The following is a 27046-nucleotide window of genomic DNA, read 5'->3' as shown; positions in this document are numbered from 1 at the left end:
AGGCTAATAGCAGAGAGCACTCTCATTAAGAGGCATGCTTGGTTAAGACAGTCAGGGTTTTAACCCGAGACACAAGCATCCCTAATCGACATGCCGGTGGAGCCTAATCTACTGTTTGCCAAAGCGGTAGAGTATGCATTAAAAAATGCCAAAGATGAGTATGAGACTCTGAAATCCCTGGGACAGTTGACCAACAAGCCCCCTAATCAAAGAGGCAATAGTAATTTTCGGTGCCCACGCGGCCAAAATTCAGAGGCTCCAACTATTCACAGGAGCAGGGTACTTAATGAGGTAACAACCAGCAGTCTACCCAGAGTTACAGCAGAGGAAACAAGAGGGGCCGTGGTAAGGGTAGAGGCAGCCCCAGCAGAGGCGGCACGCCTCCCGCAAAACAATGATGCTGCGTTCATGGTCCCTTCTCGCGCATCCCCAGTAAGGGGACGCATTACCAACTTCACCCAAGCTTGGGAAGGGATCACATCAGACAGATGGGTGCTGTCCACAGTGTCTGCAGGATACTGCATAGAATTACTCGAGCGTCCCCGAAACCACCCTCCACGTCAAAAAAATACATTCCTCAGACCACCAGAAGATCCTCCTCGAGGAGATCGTCAATCGTCTAGCAAAGGACGCGATAGAACTCGTCCCGGGCAACCAGTTAAACAAGGGTATTTATTCAACTTACTTCCTTGTGCCAAAAAAAGATCTGACAATGCGCCCAGTATTAGACTTACGCCCTGCAAACAAGTATGTCAAGCCCCAAAAGTTTGCATGACTATTCTCCAAGAGGTAATCCCCCTCCTAAAAAAAGGGGATTACATGGCAACATTGGACTTGAAAGATGCCTATTTTCATATTTCCATGTTCCAGCGCACAGAAGATTCTTGTGCTTCAAGGTTGACAGTCAGCACTACCCTTTGGTATAGCCTCGGCTCCAAGGGTATTCCCCAAGGTACTGGCTGTGGCGGCGGCTCACCTACGCAGGGAGGCAATCCCAGTGTATCCTTACCTGGACGACTGGCTCATCACGGGGGAGACCCCAGTAATTTGCAGATCAAACATTCAAAGAACGATCAACCTCCTCTTCGAATTGGGTTTCTCCATAATCGAGAAAAAATCAAGCCTGGTGCCAAGTACCTCCAAACATTTCCTAGGAGCTGTCCTAAACACTCAAGAGGGGTTGGCCTTTCCATCAGAGGAAAGAATTCGGAATCTACTACTGCAAATTCCTCTATCAGCCATGTCGCCAGATAAGGGTGCGCAAAGCAATGCGTTTGTTAGGCATGATGGCGTCATGTATTTACCTGGTCCCCCACTCGCGCCTGCGACCCATGCAAGAATGGTTGGCGAAACAGTGGTCTCGGGCAAGTGGTCAGTGGGACGATCTAGTGGTCGTTTAGCCAACACTTGTACAAAGTCTTCACTGGTGGACAAGAGAGAACCTGTCAAAGGGGAAACCCTTTTACGATCCAGAGGTACTGGCTGTAGTCACTACGGACGAATCCCTGTCAGGGTGGGGAGCACACCTCCTTCACCACACAGCTCAGGGTCTCTGGTCTCACAAAGTGGCCAAGAATCATATAATTCGAAGGGATTGTGTCCTCCGACGTATTCCTTATTTTAGATATCTCCTTCCAGCTCTGCTGGCCTCGGAAAATTTTTCTCTAGAGGGCGCTGCGCGTCGACGTCCTCCAAGTCGATGTCCCTCGACAGCCGCCGTTTCGAAGTCATCCTGCCTATAAAGGCCGCGCGCAGCGTCCGTTGCTACAGTTCTGTTTTTCCGCGCTTACTCAGTGCCTCGGAATACCGTTGCTCAGTTTTGTCAGGTTAATCCTATTTACCTCGAGATATTCGATCCGTACTCGATGGCGTCTTCGTCGGAACCGACAACTCCTCGGTCCGGCTTCAAAAAATGCCGAGATTGTGGGAAAAAGATGTCGCTGACTGACCCTCATGGAGTTTGTCTGTGGTGTTTGGGAGCTGAACACCATTGTTCGGAGTGCGAGGACTGTATGTCCATGACAGCTAAGGCCCTGAAGGAGCGTAGGGGGAAGCTGGAGAAAGGTAAGACTTTTAAAGCTTCTTCTTCCTCGACGAAGTCGAGACATTCGTCTCCTCGTCACCATTCGCGCTCCAGGTCTCGGAGTGGGTCCCATCACTCCTCGAGATCGAAGCACTCGAAGAGGAGACGTCGAAGATCCCCTTCTCCGTCTTCCTCTTCCTCTGTTTCTCCAAAGAGAATCCCTTGCCCCACGAAACATAGTGCTCGGGCTGAATGGGAGGAATTCCGCAAAAATATGATGTGCGTCTTCGAGAAAGCGGCCTCGACCCCCTCGAAGACTGCCGAGAGCGATGCTCTGGTCGACAGACCCGAAGGTCAAAAACGCCGTGAGTCGCAGTACCCGGCGAAGGAAACTTCTCGAGCGCGTCTCGAACCCTCGAGTAAGGCTATGACCTCAAAACCTTCTTCGAAGGTTCCGTCAATGCCGTCGACAAAGGTTCCGTCGACGCCGAGGTCGGTGTCTTCGACGCCGTTGTCAAAGGGACCTTCGACACACAGGTCTGTCGACTCGACGCCATCTTCGACACCGGCCTCGACGCCAAGAAAAGTCACGGTTACGACACACCCAGTGGCTATCCCCAGGTCCTCGATGACGATGGCGTCGAGGTTGTCGACTTCCTCGAGCAGAATCCCAATTCTGTCGAGGTCATCGAAGCCTCTGCCTTTGTTTTCAACGCCACGCCCGAAGCCTTCGGCGTCGACGACATCGACGTTTTCGAGGCCGATTATGACAAGTTTGGCACCCTCTGCCTTGGAGATGGGGTTTACACCCTTTATGAGTTCAGAACAATTGAGAACTATGTCCTCAATTATGGAAGAGAGTGAATTGTCTGAACAAGAAGACACATTTGAGTTGCAGGGACCTGCAACCCCAGTTAGAGAGGAGTTATCCTCTGAAGAACGCAGGTTAAAGGATCTTCATGATTCCTTACATGAGGCAAGTGGGTTGGACTCTTCCCCTGAGGTGGAGTTTGCTAGGCCAGACCCGGGGGAGCATGCTGAAACCCCCTATAGAGCCTTAATGGCCAGGATCACAGAGTTTATGGGGTGGTCTGCACCTTCAGTCTTTCAAACAAGATGACCTCACGGACATTCTTGACAAAGGCCCACAGGAGGATCCTATAGTGCCCTTTCATAAAGCTCTTCAGAGGAAGATTATGACGAACTGGGAAACCCCAGATGTCGTCCCGGCAGTAAATAAAAAACTGTCTACAAAATACAGGGTATCTTCTGCAGACCCGGAGTTTTTGTCAAAACACCCATCCCCAGAAAGTCTGGTGGTACAGGCAGCATCTTCTACTGATGTCAAGACTGCTTACCCTACCATCCCACAGGACAGGGACGATAAAAAATATGATGCTATGGCAAAGAAAGTTTTTTCGGCATGTAGCATGGCGTTAAAATCTGTTAATGCTACTTGCACCCTTGCTAGATTCAGCCATACACTTTGGGAGTGTGCTTCTACAGCGGCTGATTGCATCCTGGAGGGAGAAGAAAGGGAGGCGTTCCTGAATATCATACAGGACGGTAAAGACGCTATGTGCTAATCCCTCCAGACGGGCATTGATTCGGCTGACCGTATCAGCAGAGCAATGGCGGCAAGTACAACAACCAGGAGATTCGCCTGGTTGAGAGTCTGGTTTTGCCCCAGATGTGCAAGCCAGGCTCTTGAACATGCCATTCGATGGCTCTTCTTTGTTCGGGAAAAAGGCGGATGACAGTTTAGAGAAACTGCAAACTTCAAAAGCAGCAGCAAAATCCCTAGGCGCTGCAATCCATCAGACACCTTTTCGTCCCACAGGAACCTCTGCGAGGGGCAAGTCCTTTCGCTTCTACTCCGCATTCGGAAGAGGTAGAGGACGACCGGCTCAAAGGGGACAAAGAAGAACTACCCGAGGTGGACGGGGTAGATATTCAAAAGCCGCAGCAACAGCAGGTGCCTCTTTACCATCGGCATCTGCATCAGCCGCCCCAAAACCACTCTGAGGACTTCCCTCACAGGACACCTGTAGGAGGCAGGTTGACTCAACATCTGGCGGAATGGCAGGCTATCACAGATGCTTGGGCATTGGAAACAGTTGCCCAAGGTTACTGCCTGCCTCTCCTACGCATACCTCAGAGTCATCCACCGGGGATCAGCTCTCAGAAAGCTCCAGATCCGCTCCTCTTGCAGGAAATTTTTGACCTGCTACAGAAAGGTGCCATAGAACCGGTACCTGTAGCGGAGAGGAACAAGGGCTGGTACTCCCCTTACTTTCTCATTCCAAAGAAAGATGGAGGATTGAGACCCATCTTGGACTTGCGAGAATTGAACAAATTCCTCAGGAAAGACAAATTCAAGATGGACACTCTTTCTCAGATCTTTCAGGCTCTTCAGTTCCAGGACTGGTTGGTATCTCTGGACCTTCAGGACGCTTATTTCCATGTGCCTATCCATCTCAAACACAGGAAATACCTAAGGTTCGCAATTGGCAACTCTCATTATCAATTTCGATTGCTGCCATTTGGGCTGACCTCCGCCCCGAGGGTCTTCACCAAGTTAATGTCGGTAGTGGCGGCAAGTCTAAGGAGGGAAGGGATTCACGTCTACCCCTACCTGGACGATTGGTTGATCAGGGCTGTATCTTCGGAACAAGCTCAGATCCAGCTAAATCACGTTTGCCACTCCCTTCACAGACTGGGCTTCTCCCTCAATTTAAAGAAGTCACAAATGATACCATCGCAGAGACTCCAGTTCATAGGAGCGATCCTGGACACTTCCCTGGGAAAAGCCTCGCCACCAGAGGTGAGGGCTCAAGTTATTCTACAGATGGTTACCAAGTTCCAAGATGCCCAACGTCTCCCAGCCTTAGACTTTTTGAGGTTGCTAGGCCTCATGGCATCCTGCATTTTCCTAGTGCCAGAGGCTCGCCTGAGAATGAGATCCCTCCAGTGGACACTGAGGGCTCAGTGGTCACAATTCTCAGGGAGAATGACAGATCTTCTTCAGGTTCCCGACAGGGTGGCTCGAGACCTTCAGTGGTGGGCCTGTCAGGAGAACATTCTGAAAGGAGAACAGTTTTGGCAACCCTGGCCGGAGATTACAGTAGTCACGGATGCCTCACTCACGGGGTGGGGAGCCCACGCCAACGACTTGACCATCAGCGGTCGTTGGTCTCCATCGGAGTCCAGACTACATATCAACCTGTTAGAGCTGAGAGCCATCAGACTTGCGCTGAAGGCGTTCCTGCCAGCTGTACAAGGGAAAAACGTCCTGATAATGACGGACAACACAGTGGCCATGCATTACCTCAACAAAAGAGGAGGCGTAGGATCACTACCCCTGTGCAGAGAGGCGATGCAGCTCTGGTTTTGGGCAATCCAAGAAGGAATCTCTCTATCGGCAGTTCACCTAGCCGGAGAGAAGAACTTGACAGCGGACGCTCTGAGCAGGCAGAGCACAGTCTCCCACGAGTGGGAACTAGCTTAGGAAGTCCTTCAAGAGATCTTCGCCCTTTGGGGAACCCCTCAGGTGGATCTGTTTGCCACCAGCGTCAACAGGAAATGCGATCTGTCCTGCTCAAGGGAATTTCCCCTGAGAGGAGTTCTGGGAGACGCGTTCATAGTGGACTGGGAGTTTCCGCTTCTGTACGCGTTCCCACCGGTCCCTGTCATTCCTCAAATGATCAGGAGGTTGAGAAGATTCCGGAGAACCATGATCCTAATTGCCCCGGATTGGGCCAGGAGAACGTGGTACCCGGACCTTCTAGACTTATCCATCTGCCCTCCAATTCGACTTCCACTCAGAGAGAACCTACTCTCACAGAAGGGAGGTCAGGTTCTCCATCCAGACATCAAAACCCTCAACCTTCACGCTTGGCTTCTGAAAGGTTGAGGTACAAGGATTGGGACCTCCCTGATGATGTTATGGAGGTGTTGCTTTCGGCAAGGAGGCCAGCAACAAAGTCTTTATACCGCTGCAGTTGGAACAGATTTTGCAGCTGGTGTAGAGAACAGAATATCGACCCTTTTTCATGTGGTACACCAATGGTTTTGTCCTTCCTTCTATATTTGGCGAATTCAGGCCTTCAAGTTGGCACCATTAAGGGCTATCTCGCAGCGCTATCCATCTTTAAGCGCACTGCGGAAGGACCATCCTATTTCAAGTTACCCTTGGTAATACAGTTTCTAAAGGGGTTAACCAATGTTTATCCCCCAAGACCATTCCAAGTTCCACTATGGGATTTAAACTTAATACTATTTTTCCTGATGGGCACACATTTCGAACCACTCCATTCTTGTTCGCTAAGGTTCCTTACCCTTAAAACTGTTTTATTAATAGCACTTACATCTGCTAGAAGGGTGAGCGAATTACAAGCTCTTTCTTGTAAACCCCCTCACACAATATTTCACAAAGACAAAGTTGTCCTGCAAGTGAAGCCTAATTTCCTCCCAAAGGTGGTTTCTGAATTCCATATCACTCAGAAGATTACCCTACCATCTTTCTATCCTCCTCCTCATCCGGGGAAAGAGGAAGAGAGGTTACACAGGCTAGACCCTAGAAGGGCTTTAAGTTTTTACATCAGTAGACTAGCCAGGATAAGACCGGCAGACCAGCTGTTTGTAGGTTACAGAGGTCACAAGCTGGGGTTACCTATAACTAAGCAGACCATTTCCAGATGGATCATTCTAGCCATTCTGGAATGTTATAAATTGGCAGGGAAAGAGCCCCCTCAAAACCTTAGGGCCCATTCGACCAGAGGTATCGCAGCTTCTTCGGCCCTCAAAAGAGGCGTGCCGGTTAAAGACATCTGTGCGGCCGCTACATGGTCGTCTGTCCATACCTTTACACGATTTTACAATTTGGATTCCTCCTCCAGTCAAGAGACTAGGTTTGGAAGGGCTGTACTGCACTCTATTCATCAATAGAAGACAGCGTGAAGTCAGTACTCCCTCCTCCAATAATAGAATACTGCTATGGGAGCCTATCTAAGATAAGGAATACGTCAGAGGACACAATCCCTTCGAAGAACAAGTTACTTCTTACCTTGTAACGTTCTTTCGACTGGATGTTCCTCTGACGTATTCCTTATCGACCCTCCCATCCATCCCCGCAGTTCTAGTTCCCTTGTTGTTGCAGTTTACGCTCCTTCAGGGTGATTAGTCTAGTCCAGACAGAAATACTGTGGGCTACAAAACGGAACTGAGCAACGAACGCTGCGCGCGGCCTTCATAGGCAGGATGATACGGATACGATACAGCGGCTGTCAAGGGACATCGACTCGGAGGACGTCGACGCGCAGCGCCCTCTAGAGAAAAAATTTCCGAGGCCAGCAGAGCTGGAAGGAGATATCTAAGATAAGGAATACGTCGGAGGAACATCCCGTCGAAAGAACGTTACAAGGTAAGAAGTAACTTGTTCATCTGCTAGAGCTTCTGGCAGCATTCAGAGCGCTTCAAGCGTTCGAGCCCCACCTGTTGAACCTGTCAGTGCAGATCCTGACAGACAGCACAACAGCAATGTTTTACCTAAACAAACGGGGAGGGACTCGTTCGCCAAATCTGTCCAAGCTTGCCCAGAAAATCTGGAAATGGGCACTCAGACGGAACATTTCCCTGTGTCCACTCACCGAAACATGTTGCCAACAACAGATGTCATACCTTCTCGCGTTCCCACAGGTGTCCCGACGAAAAAGGGACCTCACGTGTGGGTGCACCTACCGGGGGCGCAAAAGGAAAAGGGTAACCCGCTGGTAACCCCAAGCCTTTCGCCACAGCACAATTTGTTCATAGGGGCAACCTACAGATTTGGGCCTAGGATGTTGAAGCCAGCAAGGAAAACAGGGAACCCCATGCATTTCCCAAAAGAGGACACCCGTGGGAATGCACAGAGGTCTGACTTGCGCTAAGCGGCCCAGAATTTATTACCCAGAACCCCAGACAAAGTGAACATTGTGTTTTTCCCCACCAAATATCACATTTTGTCGGGGATTGTGGCTAATAAAAACTGGGGCAATTTGCGCAAGGCAGACCTCTGGATTCCCACGGGTGTCCTCTTTTGGGAAATGCATGGGGTTCCATGTTTTCCTTGCTGGCTTCATATTTTACGAAAAAAGGGGAGCCCCCAACGTGTTCAGTGTGAGTTTGGGGCAAAGTATAAGGTAAACAAAAAAAGTTGTAACTCTCACTGTAAAATGAAGGTCTAGTTTTATAATTAGTTTTCCAAACCAACGAGTATTCTGCTCCTAAAGAGTCAGAAAAATAGGAAAGCACCAAGGAGAACAAATGGAGCAAATAAATTGACCATACATTTTTCTAATGAAAAAAGGGGGAAATTGGTTAAAATGTCCAATATACAACCAGAAAAAAGTGAAAAATAATAATTCTGGACAATGCAGTAGAGATTTTTCGCATAAGTTGTTAAGAAAACATAAACAATGAAAACAGAAATAATTAGATACATGATTAAAACATGTTCAAACAGAGATCAATTCAAAGTATAAACAAAAGAAATCACATTAAGCATATACATTGCAAAATTAGACTTAGTATTTTATATTTGCACAGTATTATTCAAACTGTCTTTAATTAAAGGTTCTTATCCTTTGTGTGTATTCATGATCAAAGTATGATCATGTTTGGTAAAGCTGCCTACGTGCCAGTCTTGAAACTTTGGGTAAATAGTAGTGCACACAAAGACCATCAGTTCTTGCAATTTTGATATATGTGCTGTACTAGGGGCACGTTTCAGCTATTGCCATCTTTCTTGGCATTGATTGAAGAGCCTTCCTCTGGGCAAATTGGTTCTAAATGGGGTCCAAAAAGACAAAAAATTGGGAGAGGTAAGGCAGGTGTGTGAAGTATAGGGTCAATAAGTGCAAAGAATGCTATCAGCCCAATTTGTCAACAGTATTTCCTGTTTCGGTTAAAACATTGTTGGATAACAGTACTGCTAATTAAGATAAAGATGAAAAGACTGCACTATACTCACCCTGTATGTGACACAGGGAAGTGCAGATATTTCAGCCTTTATGATTTGTAGGTGGCGGATTCCTCGTCAACCTGGAGTTGCGGGGAAGGAGTCTCCGAATGTGAACCCAAAACACTATAGAGCCCAAGGATGGATGCACTAATGTGGAAGAAAAGTGAAATAAATTCACAAGTTTAAATTTAAGAGAAATGCAAGGATGGCATACATCAAGAGTTAGTGGCAACCGTTCTGAAAACTCGGAACAGAAAGTTTTTTTTTTTAAAAAGGGTGGGGGGCGGGCAGCCACCTAAAGCCAAACTTCTCCTAACCAGGCGATTGGTGGTGCCAAAATGGAAGATAAAAACAAGGTACATACTGGAGTGTTGTAGTCACAGAACAGCAACCCGCTGTTTGGCCGGGGCGCTCCTAGGGTGTGGAAGTCGCTGGGCGGGGTGTCCCACGCAGTGGCAGGGTTCATACAGGGTGGCAAAGACCGCCTTTCTAATCACATACTCGTGTGTCGCTAAATGCGGCAGGGTGTCTGTGGAGACATAAGGAGACGATTCCTTAGCAATGAGATTCACACTTAAGAATAACAAGGTCAAGTGTGAAAAGAACCACTCACTCAGCACTAAATGCGAGAGAAATGTGGTGCACGAAGCACCGGAGAGAACAAGTCAGCCAAGTCGACAGTTCGCCGTGTTCAAAGGCGTCCGGTCGTCATGGAAACCCTTGATATTGCAAAACCCATAGTGCTGTGCGGTAGGATTCTACCATTCACAGGACCATGGGGTGTGAAAGCTGTAATACACTTCCGCGGTCCAGTGTGGTTAAGTGCCAAACTTACATTGGCCAAACTACAAACGTAGAGAAAAGAAGAGGAACTGTATATAATATGGAGCAATTATAGAGTGTAATTCGTGTGTTGGAGTGTTTATTGATGATAGTGAGTAAACCCTCAGAGTAGATGTAATATTCCTAGCTCAGGTTGGGCGGACGTGTATAGCAAGGTTGCTATGGAAACTGCGCTAGTAAATTCATGACGAATGGATCTCATGTCAAGGAAAATGCATGTAGACGAGCGCGGCAAGCAAGGCAAGAATAAAAAATACAAAATACAGAATATACAAAGTACGAGGAACGTTCGCGTCCAGATGGTAGGGCTTAATGGTATGTGCCACAATGTTCAATTAGGTGCTAACCATCGTAAAAAAAACAGATGCCAAGATATTCATGGGCATATAATAGGTGGTAAGATTATGTAGGACAGATATATTCTTCGTTGAGGCCATGATTGAAGGAATCTACTCTGTAGATCAATTGAGCCTCTTTTTGAGGTTTGTGGAGGATGTAATAGTGTCAGCCACCCACCACAAAATGTTGTCTGCTGTATGTTTGGCTTCCATGTAATGTTTCACCAAGGGAGCACTTGCTTGTTTGCATCTTATTCTAGAACGGTGCTCGCAGATCCGAATGTGAATTGGTCTCCGTTTGTCCGACATATCTTAAGCCACATGGGCACTCAATGATATAAATGGCATTTTTAGTTTTGCAGTTTGTCAGGCTCCTCAAGCTCCACTGTCTATCATAGATCTTGAAATCTTTGATTTTTTTAGTAAATTTGCACGAGGTACAATTCCCGCAAGGGAAGTGTCCCACAGGCGATCTCAAATTCCAAACACCCATTCTTGGGGCCGGGCTAGAGAATTTGGAGTGTACCATTCGGTCTCGAAGGTTTTTGCCCCGCTTGTATGCAAAACGTGGTGTAGATTCATTTGGCAGGCACAGTTTTGCCAAAGCTCAATGTTTGGTTACGGATTTGCGAATTAGTGAAGTGTGAGCAGCATGTGTTATGACACAGGTCGTTCTTGGTTCCTCATTTTTAGTGACATTTTTATCCATCAGGAGTGCATCTCTATTGGAAAATCTGGCTCTTTTCCGTGATCTGGATATCATATGGTGAGGGTAACCTCTCTCGATCAATCTATGGTCAAGGTCATTGGCATGGTCATAGAAATCTTTTAGTTCAGTGCAGTTCCTTCTTATTCTAAGATATTGTCCGAAGGGCAAATTTTCCCTAATATGTCTGGGGTGATCGCTTTTGAAATGTAGAAGTGTATTCCTGTCGCTGGGTTTACGAAATAAACTGCGTTTTAAGGAGCCATTATCTATTTGGATTTTGAGATCCAAAAAGTTAATTTCAGCGTCATTACATACCATCGTGAACTGAATGTTTTTGTCCACCTTGTTAAGCCATTGGATGCATTTTTCCAGATGTGATTTGGAGCCTTCCCAGATACAGAGAATGTCATCAATGTATCTTTTCCAAATTTGTATATGTTTCTTGAAAGGGTTTTTCTCAGATAATATATTGGTTTTCTCAAAGTCCGCCATAAACAATATAGCCAGGCTGGGAGCAAAACTTGCCCCCATTGCCATCCCTTTGCATTGAAAGTAAAACTGTCCATCAAATTCGAAATAGTTTTTAGACAACGCAAGTGTTAGTAGTTCTACAATAAGACTTGCTGGTACTCTAGTTTGTGGTTTGGAAATTATCAAGTATCTGTCTATACACTCTATAGCCAGTTCCTGTGGGATACTGGTATAGAGTGAGCAGATGTCAAGAGTCACTAAAAGGTGAATTTTATCATCAAAATCTATTCCCTCAAAAATGTGGATAGTTTGAGTTGTGTCTCTTAAGTATGTCTCTGTCTTCATACTCATCGGTTTGAGAAAAACATCTATGAATTTGCAAACCGGTCTAGCACCGAGCCACATCCTGAAACAATGGGCCGGCCAGGTGGGTTGGTCGGATTTTTGTGTATTTTGGGCAGGGCGAAAATGGATGGTATGCGTCCCTAATTGGTTGTCAAAAAATCAAATTCTTTGGAAGTGATCCATCTTCGGTCTCTGGCGTATGCGGCCATTTCCGTAATTTCAGTTGGAATGCTCTTACTAGGGTCCTGTTTGATTTTTGTGTAGCTTTGGTTGTCGATAGAAGAATATGTATCATATCTTTATATTGTAAAGAGGTCATGAGTACAATACTGCCTCCCTTATCTGCCGGTTTTATCACTAATGCTCTGTTTTTGGAGAGTTCTAAAAAGGCATTGTTCTCATCCTTTGTCATATTATATTGTTTGTTGTTTTTTAACTTGTGGAGGTCACTCGTGATACATTTTTCAAATGCCAGGATCTCAGGTGGCATTTGATTATCTGCCGGACAGAAAGAAGGGACGTGTAAGCCTGAATCTGCCTCTGTTACAGACATTTCTTCATCTTCAAAGAAAACCTTTAACCCTATTGATCGAAATAATTTCCTAATCTCTAGTTCTGTGTGGTACCAATCTGGTTTGTGAGTAGATACATACGATAGTCCTTTGCTCAAGACTGATGTCTGTGCTTCAGTAAGGACAGTGTCAGCCAGATTAAAAATAGGAATGATGGGATCACTTAGCGTGTTCGTCGTCTGCGTCCTCTGCTGCGCATCATGGGGGTGAACTGGTGGAACCATGGAGGGCCCCATCCGGGTCCTGCCATCATGGGACCACCTCCTTAAAAAGGCTGTTGTGGGTATCGGGGCTGTTGAAAATTCCCACGGGGCCTTGTTCTGTTCGGGCGGCTTTGGTCGTCTGAGCCGCTGCTGCTCGTATTTGAAAAAGAAACCCATCTTTTTTTGGGTTGATTCTGTGTTTGGGAAAGTTTTGCCGCCTCAATAGCTTTTTCAGTAATATAAGGGAAAATGACTTCAAACTTGAAGTCCTGTATATCCTTGTTTAATTTTTTGGTTTTCTTTGCGATGTTGAGATTTTTAAAGTCTTCTAGTAGTTTATTTGTGGCTGTTAATTGTTCTTGAGCATCTTTGATAGATTTATTATTAAGAAAGGCCTGTTCTTCTTTTTCAAGATCTTTTTGGATTTCTTTACTTATTCTTTGTGCAGTAGTAATTGTTAGTACCATAAAATCTCTGCTGCATTTTATAGCTATATGACTGAATGTCGTGGTGTATTCTTTATCTGTTAAGAAGAGACAGGGTTCGTTTCTGACAATCAATCCTGCAGGAATCGTATCAGTTTGTAAATATTCCCCCAGGAAATGTCCATGTAATTCCGTTCAGAATAGCTTTTTCTTAATTTTCAATAGGTCAGCACTGCCCGAGATTGAGTTGTTAACCGGGTTCTGTCCTTTTGGATCAAATAGGGAAGGTCCTTTTAAGATCTCTTATGTTTCTCCAACAGAGTACCTGAAGGTTTGACCTTCGGCCATACTACATCGTAACAGATGTAGTTAAAAATAGTTTGTGGGTATGTTCGGAGACTCGGAGACCGCAAGAGCACCAGTGGAGAAAGGGTCCACACACCGTTATTTCAACAAATCTAAGCAGTTACCGATAGCCAGTTTGCGAAAAGAAACTTAGCTTGAATCTAATCTGAATTAGATAAATTTATTAACACTCCCTAGGCGACCTAGGTTGCTGGAAATATTTTACGAAAAAAGGGGAGCCCCCAGCGTGTTCAGTGAGAGTTTGGAGCAAAGTATAAGGTAAACAAAAAAAGTTGTAACTCTCACTGTAAAATGACCATAAAATTAAGGTCCCGTTTTATAATTAGTTTTCCAAACCAACGAGTATTCTGCTCCTAAAAAGTCAGAAAAATAGGAAAGTACCAAGGAGAACAAATGGAGCAAAAAAATTGGCCATACATTTTTTAATGAAAAAAAAGGGGGAAATTGGTTAAAATGTCCAATATACAACCAGAAAAAAGTGAAAAATAATAATTCTGGACAATGCAGTAGAGATTTTTCGCATAAATTGTTCAGAAAACATAAACAATGAAAACAGAAATAATTAGATAAATGATTAAAACATGTTCAAACAGAGATCAATTCAAAGTATAAACAAAAGAAATCACATTAAGCATATAAATTGCAAAATTAGACTCAGTATTTTATATTTGCACAGTATTATTCAAACTGTCTTTAATTAAAGGTTCTTATCCTTTGTGTGTATTCATGATCAAAGCATGATCATGTCTGGTAAAGCTGCCTACGTGCCAGTCTTGAAACTGTAGGTAAATAGTAGTGCACACAAAGACCATCAGTTCTTGCAATTTTGATATATATGCTGTCCTATAGGCACGTTTCGGCTATTGCCATCTTTCTTGGCATTGATTGAAGAGCCTTCCTCAGGGCAAATTGGATCTAAATGGGGTCCAAAAAGACAAAAAATTGGGAGGGGTAAGGCAGGTGTGTAAAGTATAGGGTCAATAAGTGCAAAGAATGCTATCAGCCCAATTTGTCAACAGTATTTCCTATTTCGGTTAAAACATTGTTGGATAACAGTACTGCTAATTAAGATAAAGATGAAAAGACTGCACTATACTCACCCTGTATGTGACACAGGGAAGTGCAGATATTTCAGCCTTTATGATTTGTAGGTGGCGGATTCCTTGTCAACCTGGAGTTGCGGGGAAAGGAGTCTCCGAATGTGAACCCAAAACACTATAGAGTCCAAGGATGGATGCACTATTGTGGAAGAAAAGTGAAATAAATTTTGTTTAAATTTAAGAGAAATGCAAAGTAAGATGGCATGCATCAAGAGTTTTTTTTAAAAAGGGTGGGGCCGGGCAGCCTTGCTGCCTTCGACACCCTAGGCCCAAATCTGTAGGTTGCCCACACGAACAAAATGGTCAGTGGCGAAAGGCTTGGGGTTACCAGTGGGTTATCCTTTTCCTTTTGCTCCCCCGGTAGGTGCACCCACACATGTGAGGTATCGTTTTCATCGGGACACCTGTGGTAACGCGGGACGGTAGGCCATGTGTTGTTGGCGCCGTGTTTCGATGGGTGCGCCGAGTGAAATGTGCAGAAAATGCGGGTTTTTTTCCCCATATTTCGGACTTTGCAGGGGTGTCTGGGTAATAAATTCTGGGCCGATTTGCACAAATCATACCTCTGCGGATTCACACGGGTGTCTTATTTTCGGAAATGCATGGGGTTTCCTGTTTTCCTTGGTGCCTTGGACACCCGAGGCTCATATCTGTATGTTGTGCTTGTCTGGAAAAAGTGTCAAATTCAGGTGTCCAAACAGACTTGGGGGTACCTGTGTTTTAGGCTTTCCCCTTGGCGTACAGGTAGGTGCACCCACACATGTGAGGTACCGTTTTCATCGGGACACCTGTGGGAACGCAGGAAGGTATAACATGTGTTGTGTTTGTGTGGTTTTCATAACGTTTTGATCCATTTGCTGGTGCCATTTGTCACACAACCCTTTCATTTCCCAAATCTGACCTACATTTAGTCGCTGCTTTAGGCACCATACAGTTTTGTAACCTGCAGAAGTCACCTACCCTTGAAAAGGTCTGCCTGTGCTCTTTCAAAAAAATGTATGCTTGCTGTTCTTCACCACATTGGTTTTCCCGATTTACACATGCTAAGTGTGTCTGTTCAGGCCGTGAGCATAAAACTCCTGTGTACCATGGCTCAGTGTTTGGCTTGTGATATTGCTTGTTTTGTAAAACACTACAAAAAATGTGTGCTTTCCTAACTGCAAGAGTCGGGGGGAATGTAGCGGAGCATTGCTTTTCTCAAAAGTCATAGAAGCCATTGCCGTACCAAGCCAACCATGTCCAACACATACCTTTTTTTCAGTCATTTTCCAGCTTTTCCACCAATCTATGGCATTTTCACCTACCTTGTTGTTGCCTGACCTACGCAAATCACCTCTTCCTAAACTTGGAATTTTGTCTACTTTTCAGAAATATATGCCTTTCTGTCCTCCAATTCGGCTTTCCTACCCTTTTCTTCCATTCTGTCCATGCATGTCCAATTGGCAAAAATGGCCAAAATCGCCTACCTCTCACAAAACAGTTGATAACCACATAAAAATAATTTTCTTTCGTTTCCACTCACCCTGTTCTTAAAAGCCAGGAAGTTGGGGAATTCAGCACAGCAAACCATTTGTTCCTAGCTCTTACATGGAAAAAAACACAGGCTTCTTTGTACATCATTTTATTGGCATTTTTTGAAAAAACCCAACATTTTCGCCCTTTTTGCTTATTTTCTCTCACCCCCATACAGCAACCTAGGATTCCTGGGTGGCGTTACGACCGCCTACATGTGGGAAAAAAAGGAGCCAAATTTGGCAGAGATACGTCATGTAACGAGAGTTACGAGGCTTTGAATGGCCACATACCAAAATCACCAAAAAAGGCTTTGGCACTGGGGGGAAATACCCATGGCAGTTAAAGGGTTAAAGTTTGATATGGTGGAATACAGGATTATAGTGTGCAATTCTACTGTATTTGTTTTCCGCTATTGCGTATTTTGTGATTTTATGACCTATGATGTTAATACTGTTGTTTGTTGAATCTTGATGAAATTAAGAAATAAAGAGTTTAAAAAAAATCTATTTAACATGACCATGAAGGCTTATTCTTCAAAACAGCTGGACATATGATCATTTTTAGTCTAGGCTAAGTTTTGGGCAGGGTCCTTTTTTTGAGTTTTGATAAGTTTCACAAAAAGATGTGTGCAAACGTCTTATGTAAATTGTCTTGTTTTTAGGACGTGTGTCAATAATATTTTAACATTTTCATACATGTATGTAGGATGGGCTTTGATGAATATACATATTTGTTTTACGGCTTAATCTGACATACTCATGCTGATAGTTACAGGTAAGTACGTTTTCTTTTGGTCTTATGGCTAAGTTGGTTATTTTGTGAAATGTGAACAATGGAGCAGTAATCTTACTATTAAAATGCAGCCACAGAATGTGTGATCATTTTTTATCTTTAGAGGAAAGCTACAAACCCTTAAGTGCATGCCTCTGATTCAGGGAGAGTCTTGGCATCTGAGAGGAATATTTTGGAGTTTCTCTGCTCATTCCTATCTGGAATTATTAGGTGTTCTTGGTAGATGTTTCAATCTATGACAGTTACAGAGTGGTATGCAGTGATTGTGGTCTTCTTCAACTCTTCTATGTTGACTTTGTGTATGTGTGTGTGTGTATGTGTGTGTGTGTGTGTATGTGTGTGTATGTGTATGTGTGTGTATATATATATATTTCTGAGGCTTGTGGAATCTGCTTAGATCACATGCTGTGCATAGGCCGACATCTAGTGGAAGCTGCGGAGTATTACAGTTTGTTTTTCGAAAGTCGAAAATGGGCGTCGACACAGGCGTGCCAGTAATACTATCCCTAGTGTGACGTCCACTGTACCCAAGATCCCTCACGCGTGTAGGATCCTCAGATTGTTTTTTTCCGCCATACTGGTCGGAAGCATCTTGCGGAGTTCCCTGGCCTTAGCCATACTTTTGCTGTTATTATAATTTTAATTCTTATTCATTCCCTTCCCCACCCCAACGTCGACCCTCAACCTCGACGACGGCTGGAGAAGTCATCGACCGTCGACTGCTGCACGACGGATCTGGGCCTCGGTAGGCCGCTGGCCTCGGCCCGGGCCTAGTAGGCCGCTGGCCTCGGCCCTTACAAGTAGGGAGAGTGGGGGGTGGTACATACTCTTCACTCTTGATATATAGTTACATTTATATATATTCCTACACTTAGCAGCCCGCTGCCTTAAGGTGCGTATGGAGGGTACCCCCTTTTCAATTCTGCCCCAAGTGCAATCGCAAATACCCTTGGGTCGACAGGCACGCCACGTGCAATCTCTGCTTGCCGAGGGATCACCCCGAAGCGTACTGCAGAGCGTGTAGTAGGTTTAAACCTAAGACACTTAAGGACCGTTCGACAAAGCGTTGGGCCCACCACGCCAGGCAGGAGGCCATGGCAGCGGAGGGCGCCTTCAGCGATGGCAGCGACGCCGTACTTTCGGACGGCGAGGGCATTACGGCGTCGAAAGACAGCCGACGAGCGCAGGTCCCCGACCTCGGAAGGTCGTCCGGCAAGGCGGCTATGGGGAAGACCCCCGGCGACGCAAGCGCTACACACCTAACACACACTAAACACACTAAGACCAACCGGACCTCGACGACGTCGACTTCCCGGAAAGAGGCACAAAAAGAACGGTCCGACTCGGTGTCCTCTGGGCGCTCTCGATCGAGATCGCCTCACGACGCAAGGCAATCATCCACTCTTGCCAAGAGTGCCTCGCTACACACACTAACGGAAGTTCGATCGTCGGGAGACGAAGACGACTTCCACCCCCAGGCCGCGCTCCAAGATACCGAGACCGCGGTTAACATCAGTGAGGCCCCACGCCCGAAGCACACAGATACCTCTCCAGACCCTCGACGCCAGGCGTCGAAAGTCTCTGGGGCCCCCAAGGGACAGGGAAAACATTTTTCCACGCACGGAGAAGGGGGGAAACAGCGGAAAGCACAGCCTTCCACCCCTGTAAAGCCTAAGCAGACAAGCAAACACAAGTCTACCCTTGAAAATAAATCACCTGCTAAAGTAATACCCTGTTCCAGGGAATGGTCCAGTGAGGACATAGACAGGGTTATGTCTAGGATGTCTTCCTTGGCTGATTTTTATGATAAGAACCCAGAACACTTTCTTTCATATAACCCTCAAGGGGCCACACCCTCAGGCTCCTCCGATCCTATCCCGCTAAGTAAAGAGCCCCGGGTCGAAAGACCTGAACCCTTCAAGGTTCAGCCTTACTCCACTCCATATTCTACTCCACTCCCCAGTTATCAGGGACAAGTTTTCCCTGAAGAGGACCAGGAGTTTGCATTTATGGAAGAACAAACCGGGACAGATTACTATGCAGAGGATGAGGACCTGGAGGAGGGAGAAGATGAGCAGGAAATTTACAGAGTAGATTCCCCAGTACAAAGCGAAGCCCCAGTTACTGACTCTCCAGTTGATAACCAGCCCCTCCTTAACGAGGTTCTCGCTCGAGCAGCGGAACACTTCCACATCGACACCCACGGTGTACAGGAGGAAAGGGACTTCGCGGAGGAGTTTGTAGGAGAGAGAAGACCGGTCGCTCAGACCATCCCTATCCTCAAATCCATCCAACGAAGAATAGATCCTTCCCTGGTGAATCCTAACCTCACCAGAGCTGTCAACCCCAGAATTGAAAAGATTTTCCGGGCAGCCCAGTCTGACCCTCTGTATATAAAGGGACATCTTAAACCAGATTCCCTAGTGGTGACCAACACTAGAAAAAGCAAGGATTGCGAATTCCACCACCCTGTTGGCTAGTTACAATTGCCATCAATGGGAAGAAGTCGCGGCGCTCATTGCCTCTGCTCCAGAACCGTTAAAGGGCCAGCTGGCTCGGATCTCGGCAGAGGGGAGAGCCGTGTCTGGTTGCATTTTAAAAGCAACTTTCGACGCCGCTGACAACGCAGGGAGATTGATAGCAGAAGGTACTGTTATCAAGAGACATGCGTGGTTACGGCAGTCGGGATTCAAGACAGAAACCCAGGCTTCTTTAATAGACAAGCCAGTGGAACCCGACCTATTGTTTGGGAAAGCGGTCGAAGACGCACTTAAAAATGCCAAAGATGAATATGAGACTCTCAAATCCCTTGGCCAGCTTACCAACAAACCCCCTAACCAGAGGGGGAACAATAATTTTCGTCGCCCACGCGGCCAAAATTCACAAAGAGGCAACTATGCCCAGGGACAAGGTACACAATGGAATAACAACCAGCAGTCTACCCAGAGTTACGGCAGGGGTAACAAGAGAGGTCGTGGAAGAGGCAGAGGCAGCCCCAACAAGGGCGGGGGCACGCCTCCACCAAAACAGTGACGCTCAGTTCAGGGTCCCTTGCCACGCAACCCCAGTAGGGGGACGCATTTCCACCTTCACCCAGGCTTGGGAAGGGATCACCTCAGACAGATGGGTGCTGTCAACAGTATCCGCAGGATATTGTATAGAACTACTGCAGCGTCCCCGGAATCATCCTCCACGACAAAGAGTGCACTCCCTAGAGCATCAAAGGATCCTTCTCGAGGAGATCGCCATTCTGCTAGAAAAGGACGCGATAGAACTCGTCCCAGGACACCAGGTAAACAAGGGTATCTATTCAACTTACTTCCTTGTGCCAAAGAAAGATTTGACAATGCGCCCAGTATTGGACTTACGGCCTGCCAACAAATATGTCAAGCCCCAAAAATTCCGTATGACCACGCTACAAGAGGTAATCCCCCTCCTAAAAAAGGGGGATTACATGGCAACCTTGGATATGAAAGATGCTTATTTTCATATTTCCATGCTCCCAGCGCACAAAAAGTACTTGCGCTTCAAGGTGGACAGTCGCCACTACCAATTCAAGGTACTGCCCTTCGGGATAGCTTCAGCACCAAGGGTATTCACCAAGGTACTGGCGGTGGCGGCTGCACACCTACGCAGGGAAGCAATCCCGGTGTACCCTTATCTGGACGACTGGCTCATAACGGGGGAAACCCCAGGAATTTGCAGGTCAAACATTCAGAGGACTATCGACCTCCTCCACGAATTAGGCTTCTCCATCAACGAGAAAAAGTCAAGTCTGGTGCCAAGCACCTCAAAACAGTTTCTAGGAGCTATCCTAGATACTCAGAAAGGATTGACCTTCCCTTCGGAAGAGAGAATTCGGAATATACTTCTGCAAATTCCGCATTATCAGTCAGGTCAACAGATAACAGTACGCAAAGCTATGCGGTTACTGGGCATGATGGCGTCATGCATTTACCTGGTCCCCCACGCGCGTCTGCGCATGCGTCCCATGCAGGAATGGTTGGCGAAACAGTGGTCTCAGGCAAGTGGTCATTGGGACGATCTAGTGGTCGTTTCGCCAACACTCGTACAGAGCCTACACTGGTGGACAAGAGAGAATCTCGCAAAGGGGAAACCCTTTTACGATCCCGAAGTACAAGCCGTGGTGACTACAGATGCATGCCTGACTGGGTGGGGAGCTCACCATCTCCACCACACAGCTCAGGGTCTCTGGTCTCACTCAGTAGCCAAGAACCACATCAATCTGCTAGAGCTTCTGGCAGTATTCCGAGCGCTAAGGGCGTTCGAGCCCCATCTACTGAACTTGTCGGTGCAGATCAGGACGGACAGCACGACAGCCATGTTCTATCTGAACAAGCAAGGGGGGACTCGTTCATCGCAACATGTTCCAGGGGAGCTCAATTCCCTAGCGGATGCTCTAAGCAGAAACTCCCTCCCGGAAGAACACGAATGGGTCCTTCACAGAGACGTAGTAGAAGATCTCTTCTCTCAGTGGGGTTTCCCCACTATAGACCTATTCGCCACAAGCGAAAACAAACAATGCCCAGGATTTGCATCCAGGTTCCCCCAGCCGGACTCCCAAGGGAATGCCCTGTGGATGAACTGGTCAGGGATGTTTGCGTACGCTTTTCCACCAACTCCTCTCATCAGGAAGGTGGTGTACAAGATGAACAAGGAATCTATGACGCTCATCCTAGTTGCTCCCATGTGGGCGAGACAACCATGGTTTCCACACCTACGCAGGATGGCGGTGTGCGAACCCATCAGACTCCCAGCCTGGTACAACCTACTGTCCCAGCAACAGGGTCAAACAGTGCATCAGGAACCCAACTCTATGAACCTAGCAGCATGGCTCCTGAAGTCATAGAGTTTGGACATCTCAAATTACCACAGAGGTGTATGGACATTCTAAAGGAGTCCAGGAAACCAAATACAAGGCACTGTTACTTTGATAAGTGGAAAAGATTCGTTATCTGGTGCCAGAATAAACAAATCAACCCGGTTGATTGCACTCCTTCCAACGTTGTGACATACATGCTCCACCTGCTGGATGCAGGGTTGGTTTTTAACTCGCTGAAAGTACACCTGGCAGCCCTCTCGGCTTACACCACATCCCATAACAAGGTCTCGTGGTGGAAAGTACCAGTGGTTAAAGCCTTCATGGAAGGAGTAAAGAGACTTCACCCTCCTATTTCGAACCCACCGCCAGGATGGGACCTCAACGTGGTGCTAGCTAAGCTCATGGGACCCCCATTCGAACCCATGCATAAAAGTAGTCTCAAACACCTGACTTATAAAACGGCCTTCTTAGTAGCCATTACCTCCATAAGAAGGGTCAGTGAAATTCAGGCTCTGTCAGTGCAGGATCCTTTCTTTACTATCCACAAGGACAAACTGGTTTTACGCACACACCCTAGGTTCTCACCTAAATTCATATCCAAGTTCCATGTAAACCAGTCCATCGAGCTTCCGGCTTTCTTCCAGAACCCGCAAAGCTCGGCTGAGGTGAAACTACACACCCTAGATGTGCGTAGGGCGGTCCTATACTATGTAAATAAAACCAGACCGCTAAGGAAAACAGATCAACTGTTTGTCTCCGTAGCTACAGGCAGAGAGGGGGATCGCGTCTCTAAGGGCGCTATCTCGAAGTGGATTATCAACTGTATACAGCTGTGTTACTCTCTTTCTGACAAGACTCTGCCTTTTACGCCAAGGGCCCACTCTACTAGAGGCATTGGTGCCACTCTGGCTTTCATTGCAAATGTTCCCCTCGACACCATTTGCAAAGCGGCTACTTGGAGCTCTATTCACACTTTTACTCAGCATTACTGCATTGACACTCATTCCAAGACAGATACACAAGTGGGACAAGCGGTTCTAAGACACCTGTTTGCTCATGACCCTTCTCACATCCCACCTCCTTCTTCTGGTACTGCTCGCTAATCTATGCACAGCATGTGATCTAAGCAGATTCCACAAGCCTCAGAAGGGATACATTACTCACCGTAATCGTATTTCTGATGCTTGTATCTGCTTAGATTCACATGCGACCCACCCTTCCTCCCCTCCGAGAGAAGGCGCATGATTGCTTGTAGTCTTACCTTTTCTGTCTATCTGCTTGGATTATCTGTACTCACGCTACTCCTCATGCTTCCTCATGTCAGAAAAAATACAATCTGAGGATCCTACACGCGTGAGGGATCTTGGGTACAGTGGACGTCACACTAGGGATAGTATTACTGGCACGCCTGTGTCGACGCCCATTTTCGACTTTCGAAAAACAAACTGTAATACTCCGCAGCTTCCACTAGATGTCGGCCTATGCACAGCATGTGAATCTAAGCAGATACAAGCATCAGAAATACGATTACGGTGAGTAATGTATCCCATATATATATATATATATATATATATATATAGGCACTGCGTGGGGAGCGGTTGGGTAAAGGCAGTGAGGAGAAGACATCGAGGACCCTCCACCCCACATTAAGAGTAACAAAAGGAAGAAAGCCAACCTAGAAGAGTTGAAGCAGAAGACCACAAAGTAAATGTGGTTGATAGAATCACATAGAGCCTTCCTGAACAAAACACATGATTGCGAGCGTGAGATCAAGAATGAATATCTTTTATCTTTTGACCTATTGCAGTATTCAATGAATGGCATTGCAAGAATAACTCAATCAAAAGAAGCCCTGTTTACCATTAAGTAACTTTTCAACTTCTTTTGCTTGTTACAGGAGCGGCTCACTGCACTTTTCCTTTCTGAACCTGGATAAGCACCGGGAATGGCTGGAATATCTATTGGAGTTTGCTCAGGATGCTGCCTCTATTGCATACCAATATGATGAACACTTTCTGGATCGTGACTACACTGGCTATGTGCTAGCTTTAAATGGCCACAAAAAATACTTTTGTCTCTTCAAGGCCCAGTCTTCAGTGGATGAAGAGAAAACTCTTGGGGCCTCTGAGGAGCTGGATTCATCTTCAATATCTGGAGATGGACTAAGAAAGATATCCAGCAGTAGTTCAGGGCCTGGTCTGATTAAAAGAAAACTGAACAAGTTGTCTCTCTGGATGGAGCGTCTCTTGGAAGGCTCTTTGCAGAGGTTCTATATTCCATCCTGGCCCGCACTAGACTGAGGGATGGAAAAGAACATCTGCATTTTGTGCAAAGTGAACAATGCTTTTTTGGATGATGCATCCAAAGAGAACATCTGTAGCTGTAGCAAACTTTCCTTGAGACAGATGTCCAGGTCCTTTATACCTCAAGGACTCCGAATAACGGCATCCTAAGGTGGGATGTTAAGAGCAGAGATTCTGTAAAGGAACATAGACCTGGGGAGTCTGTTAGGCCCGATGATGCATATTTTGGCTGCCCCGCCTTCCCAGTACCACTACCTGCACATGTTAGGATGCTTTTCATTGCGGCCGATCTTTGTCCCCCTTACCCTGTCTTCGTCCCATTGGCTAAAAGTATGTGTCCGATTTGTGCAGTTTTCTTTTACCTGCTGGATGCTGCATTCTCTCCTACGACTATAGGCAGTTGGGTTTGCAGCTTATTTGTGATGCCAGCACTCAATGGACCTGGGCAATTGAGTGATCATGTCTGTGCCCGAGAAGGAACTTGCTGTACCAGACCCATTGTTAGGAGTTTGTTATTGGGGTTGCGTGACAAATTAAGGATTGAAGGAAACTGAATGATGAGCTGACATTGTTTTTAAAGGGACGGCAAGCCCACTGGACCTGGTACTGGGCGCTTGCAGGAGTCTCGTGCGAGTGATAAAGTGGAATCACTTACAGGAACCATGCACGAGAATGATCTCCAAACTTCATTTGCGAGAAGGTTGGTTGAAAGCGCCACAGACCCAGAATATTCAGATGCGACAGTCTTGGGAAAAGGCAGCTGTGCCGTAGAAAAATCTGTAAACATGTCACAGGTTCTGCCATCTCTTCAGTCCTGGTTGGTTAACTTGATTTTTTTTTTTAGCTGGAAGCTTATCTGAGCCAGACGTAATGTCAGCGAGAAGCACCCACAGAGTTTGATCCATTTTAACATGCTGTCGGACAACATTAGTGAAAAGCAGACATTTCTTTGTATCAAGGAAGTCTATTCTGTGATTGTATTTTGTAATATGTTGCTAAGTTGCTCTCTGTTGTGTCCTAAATTATGAGTTGCAGATTCCTTTATTTAAAGTGATTTTGTCTGAATCTTCCATTTCCTGTTTTTCTGGTGTCTACTGAATGCAAAGCCTGTCATCAGAGAACCTCTGGCATGGTGAATGCCACACAACAAACATTTCCTCTTGTGTCCCCTGCTATCCTTGTTTGTGGTTTCCACCATTGTTCCTCAACTATCAAATCTTCAAGACGCTTATGTTTGCAAGGAGCCACTTGCCATGCAAGCCCCTTTGTTCTCCCCTTTACGGAGGTTAGGTACAACATAATGTAAGTGAATTCTGGCAGTTGTTTGACAAAACTATTTTCATTGTATTCCTTCAAATGTGTATCAACACCTTTTGTCTTTTGGAAGTTGCCTTGTCTGAGGACAGATAGGCTCTACCCATCCCTGTAATAGACTGTTTATTGGGTGTAACAGTTCTTGCCTTTAAGACCTATAATAGATGAGCTTTAGTATCCCCTGGGTAAAAGAGTTTATCGCATGTCTTGGGACAGACCCATGTATGTTTTGAAATGTCCAGCTCCTCTCCTTTATCATTGCTAGAATTAACTGTCCTGTTTGCCCAAGGAAGCTGATTGCAGAAGGTCCTAGCTCATAATGAGATCTTGCTTGTGCTAGGAAAGCTTGGCCTTCATGTGCCATGGAACAGACACGCCATTCAACGCGTGTCCTGGAACAGTCAATCCCTTGCATATCCCCTAGAGCATGCTGGTCTATGGGTATGCCTTTAAACCAACAGTCATTTAGGTGTGCCCTGATATAGGTGGGCCTTGAGGGCCATGAAGAATGCATGCCCTTTTGTATACTTTGGGAAATAGGGGCCAGATGTTGTCCTCTGCCTGCCAGGTGTCTGGTGGTCTTCTGCATCCATGATTTTTGGGGCCTTGGGACAATTAGGCTGTTGGGTGTTCCCTTGGAAAGCAATGTTATTGGAGCCTGCCTTCAGATGGCCAGAGTATTTATAGTGCTCTGTGATGGGAGGTCCATTGGATGTGTACTAGAACAGGAGGTTTGTTAGTTGTGTCCATGCAAAGGAGGGCTATTGGTTATATATTGTAACCCATTGAGTTTGGCTGAGAAAGAATGGCAATCAGTTGTTATGGGACAGACAGGTTGCCTGGTTCCCTGAGAGAAATTGGTCATCAAATATGCCCTAGTAAAGTATAGGCTTTGCGTTCAAAGACTGATATTTGGTCATGTGCTTTGGCAGTTTGGTGCCCTGGGTCTGACATGTGTCAAGGTGTCTTGGAGTTACACTGTTTGATGACCTACCGCTGATTGGTTGTCTGATGTCCTGAGACTGACAGGATGTATGGTGCCCTACAGCTGATTACCCAATAGGTGCTCGACAGGCTGTCTTGACTCCCTGTGACACATCAACTGTCTTTCCTCTAGGACTGATGGGCATTTGAGTCCCCTTGGAATCATGAGCAGTTTGATGTCCTAGGAAAAACTCTCCATTTTGCTTCTCTGTCCGGATGGGCTGTTAGAGGTGCTCTGAATAACTGCCTTTCAGCTCTACTGAATCTGATGCACAGTTGTGTGCCCTGCCACGACATAGTTCTAACCTCTCCAGGTTACTCCTGTGCGTCTTCAACATGAGATGCATCTTGCTGCGCATCTTTGTGTATTGTTGGGAGTTTGCACTTTTTTATACATAGGAATATTAACTTATTTTACAAGTTTGGGCTCATAGTTTCTTCTTGTTTTTATTTTTTTACATAGGAGCAAAGCCAGCATTGAAGGTTCAGCTATTTGTTTGTTTGTTTTTAACATGACAAGAGAGTACATCAAAAGTAAAATAAACTATTTTAAAGTCTGATGTGGATTTCACTTTGTTTGAAGTGGACTGTCTGGTACTATTACATTCATGCTTGTTTGATCTTCCTTCAAGGCAAGACAAATGGTTTCCTTGCTCATATGGGGTAGGGTCAGCATACCTGGCAAAACTGTTAAAAATGCATAACCCAAAGGTGGTTGTCGCCTACTAACCCTACCCCATCACCTGGAATTGATTTGATCTACTTTTCCTTTGCTCCATCTGAGCATTTGTGTGCATTTTCCTGTTTATATCCTTGTACTGGATATGTCCCTCTGTCCACAGACACAAAATGTCCTGATCACAAGTCATTGGATGGTAACATCAGTTGGCACATCAGAGT

The 27046-nt window shown here is 46.0% G+C and overlaps 1 protein-coding gene across 1 annotated transcript in view; it reads left to right on the top strand.

The window, feature by feature from the left end:
* Positions 1-26706, top strand: part of DNAJC16 (DnaJ heat shock protein family (Hsp40) member C16) — a 1127735-nt gene extending 1101029 nt beyond the window's left edge. Inside the window, exon 15 of the mRNA XM_069610457.1 lies at positions 23443-26706. Coding sequence (XP_069466558.1) covers positions 23443-23845 — 403 coding nt within the window. The 3' untranslated portion in view covers positions 23846-26706. The remainder of the gene's footprint in view (positions 1-23442) is intronic.
* Positions 26707-27046: the final 340 nt, after the last annotated feature.

Source organism: Ambystoma mexicanum, chromosome 8 (genome assembly GCF_040938575.1).
Source record: "Ambystoma mexicanum isolate Mex_15411 chromosome 8, UKY_AmexF1_1, whole genome shotgun sequence".
Taxonomy (NCBI): domain Eukaryota; kingdom Metazoa; phylum Chordata; class Amphibia; order Caudata; family Ambystomatidae; genus Ambystoma; species Ambystoma mexicanum.
Note: the sequence above shows the minus strand (reverse complement) of the source record. Positions and strands in the feature narration are given on the sequence as shown.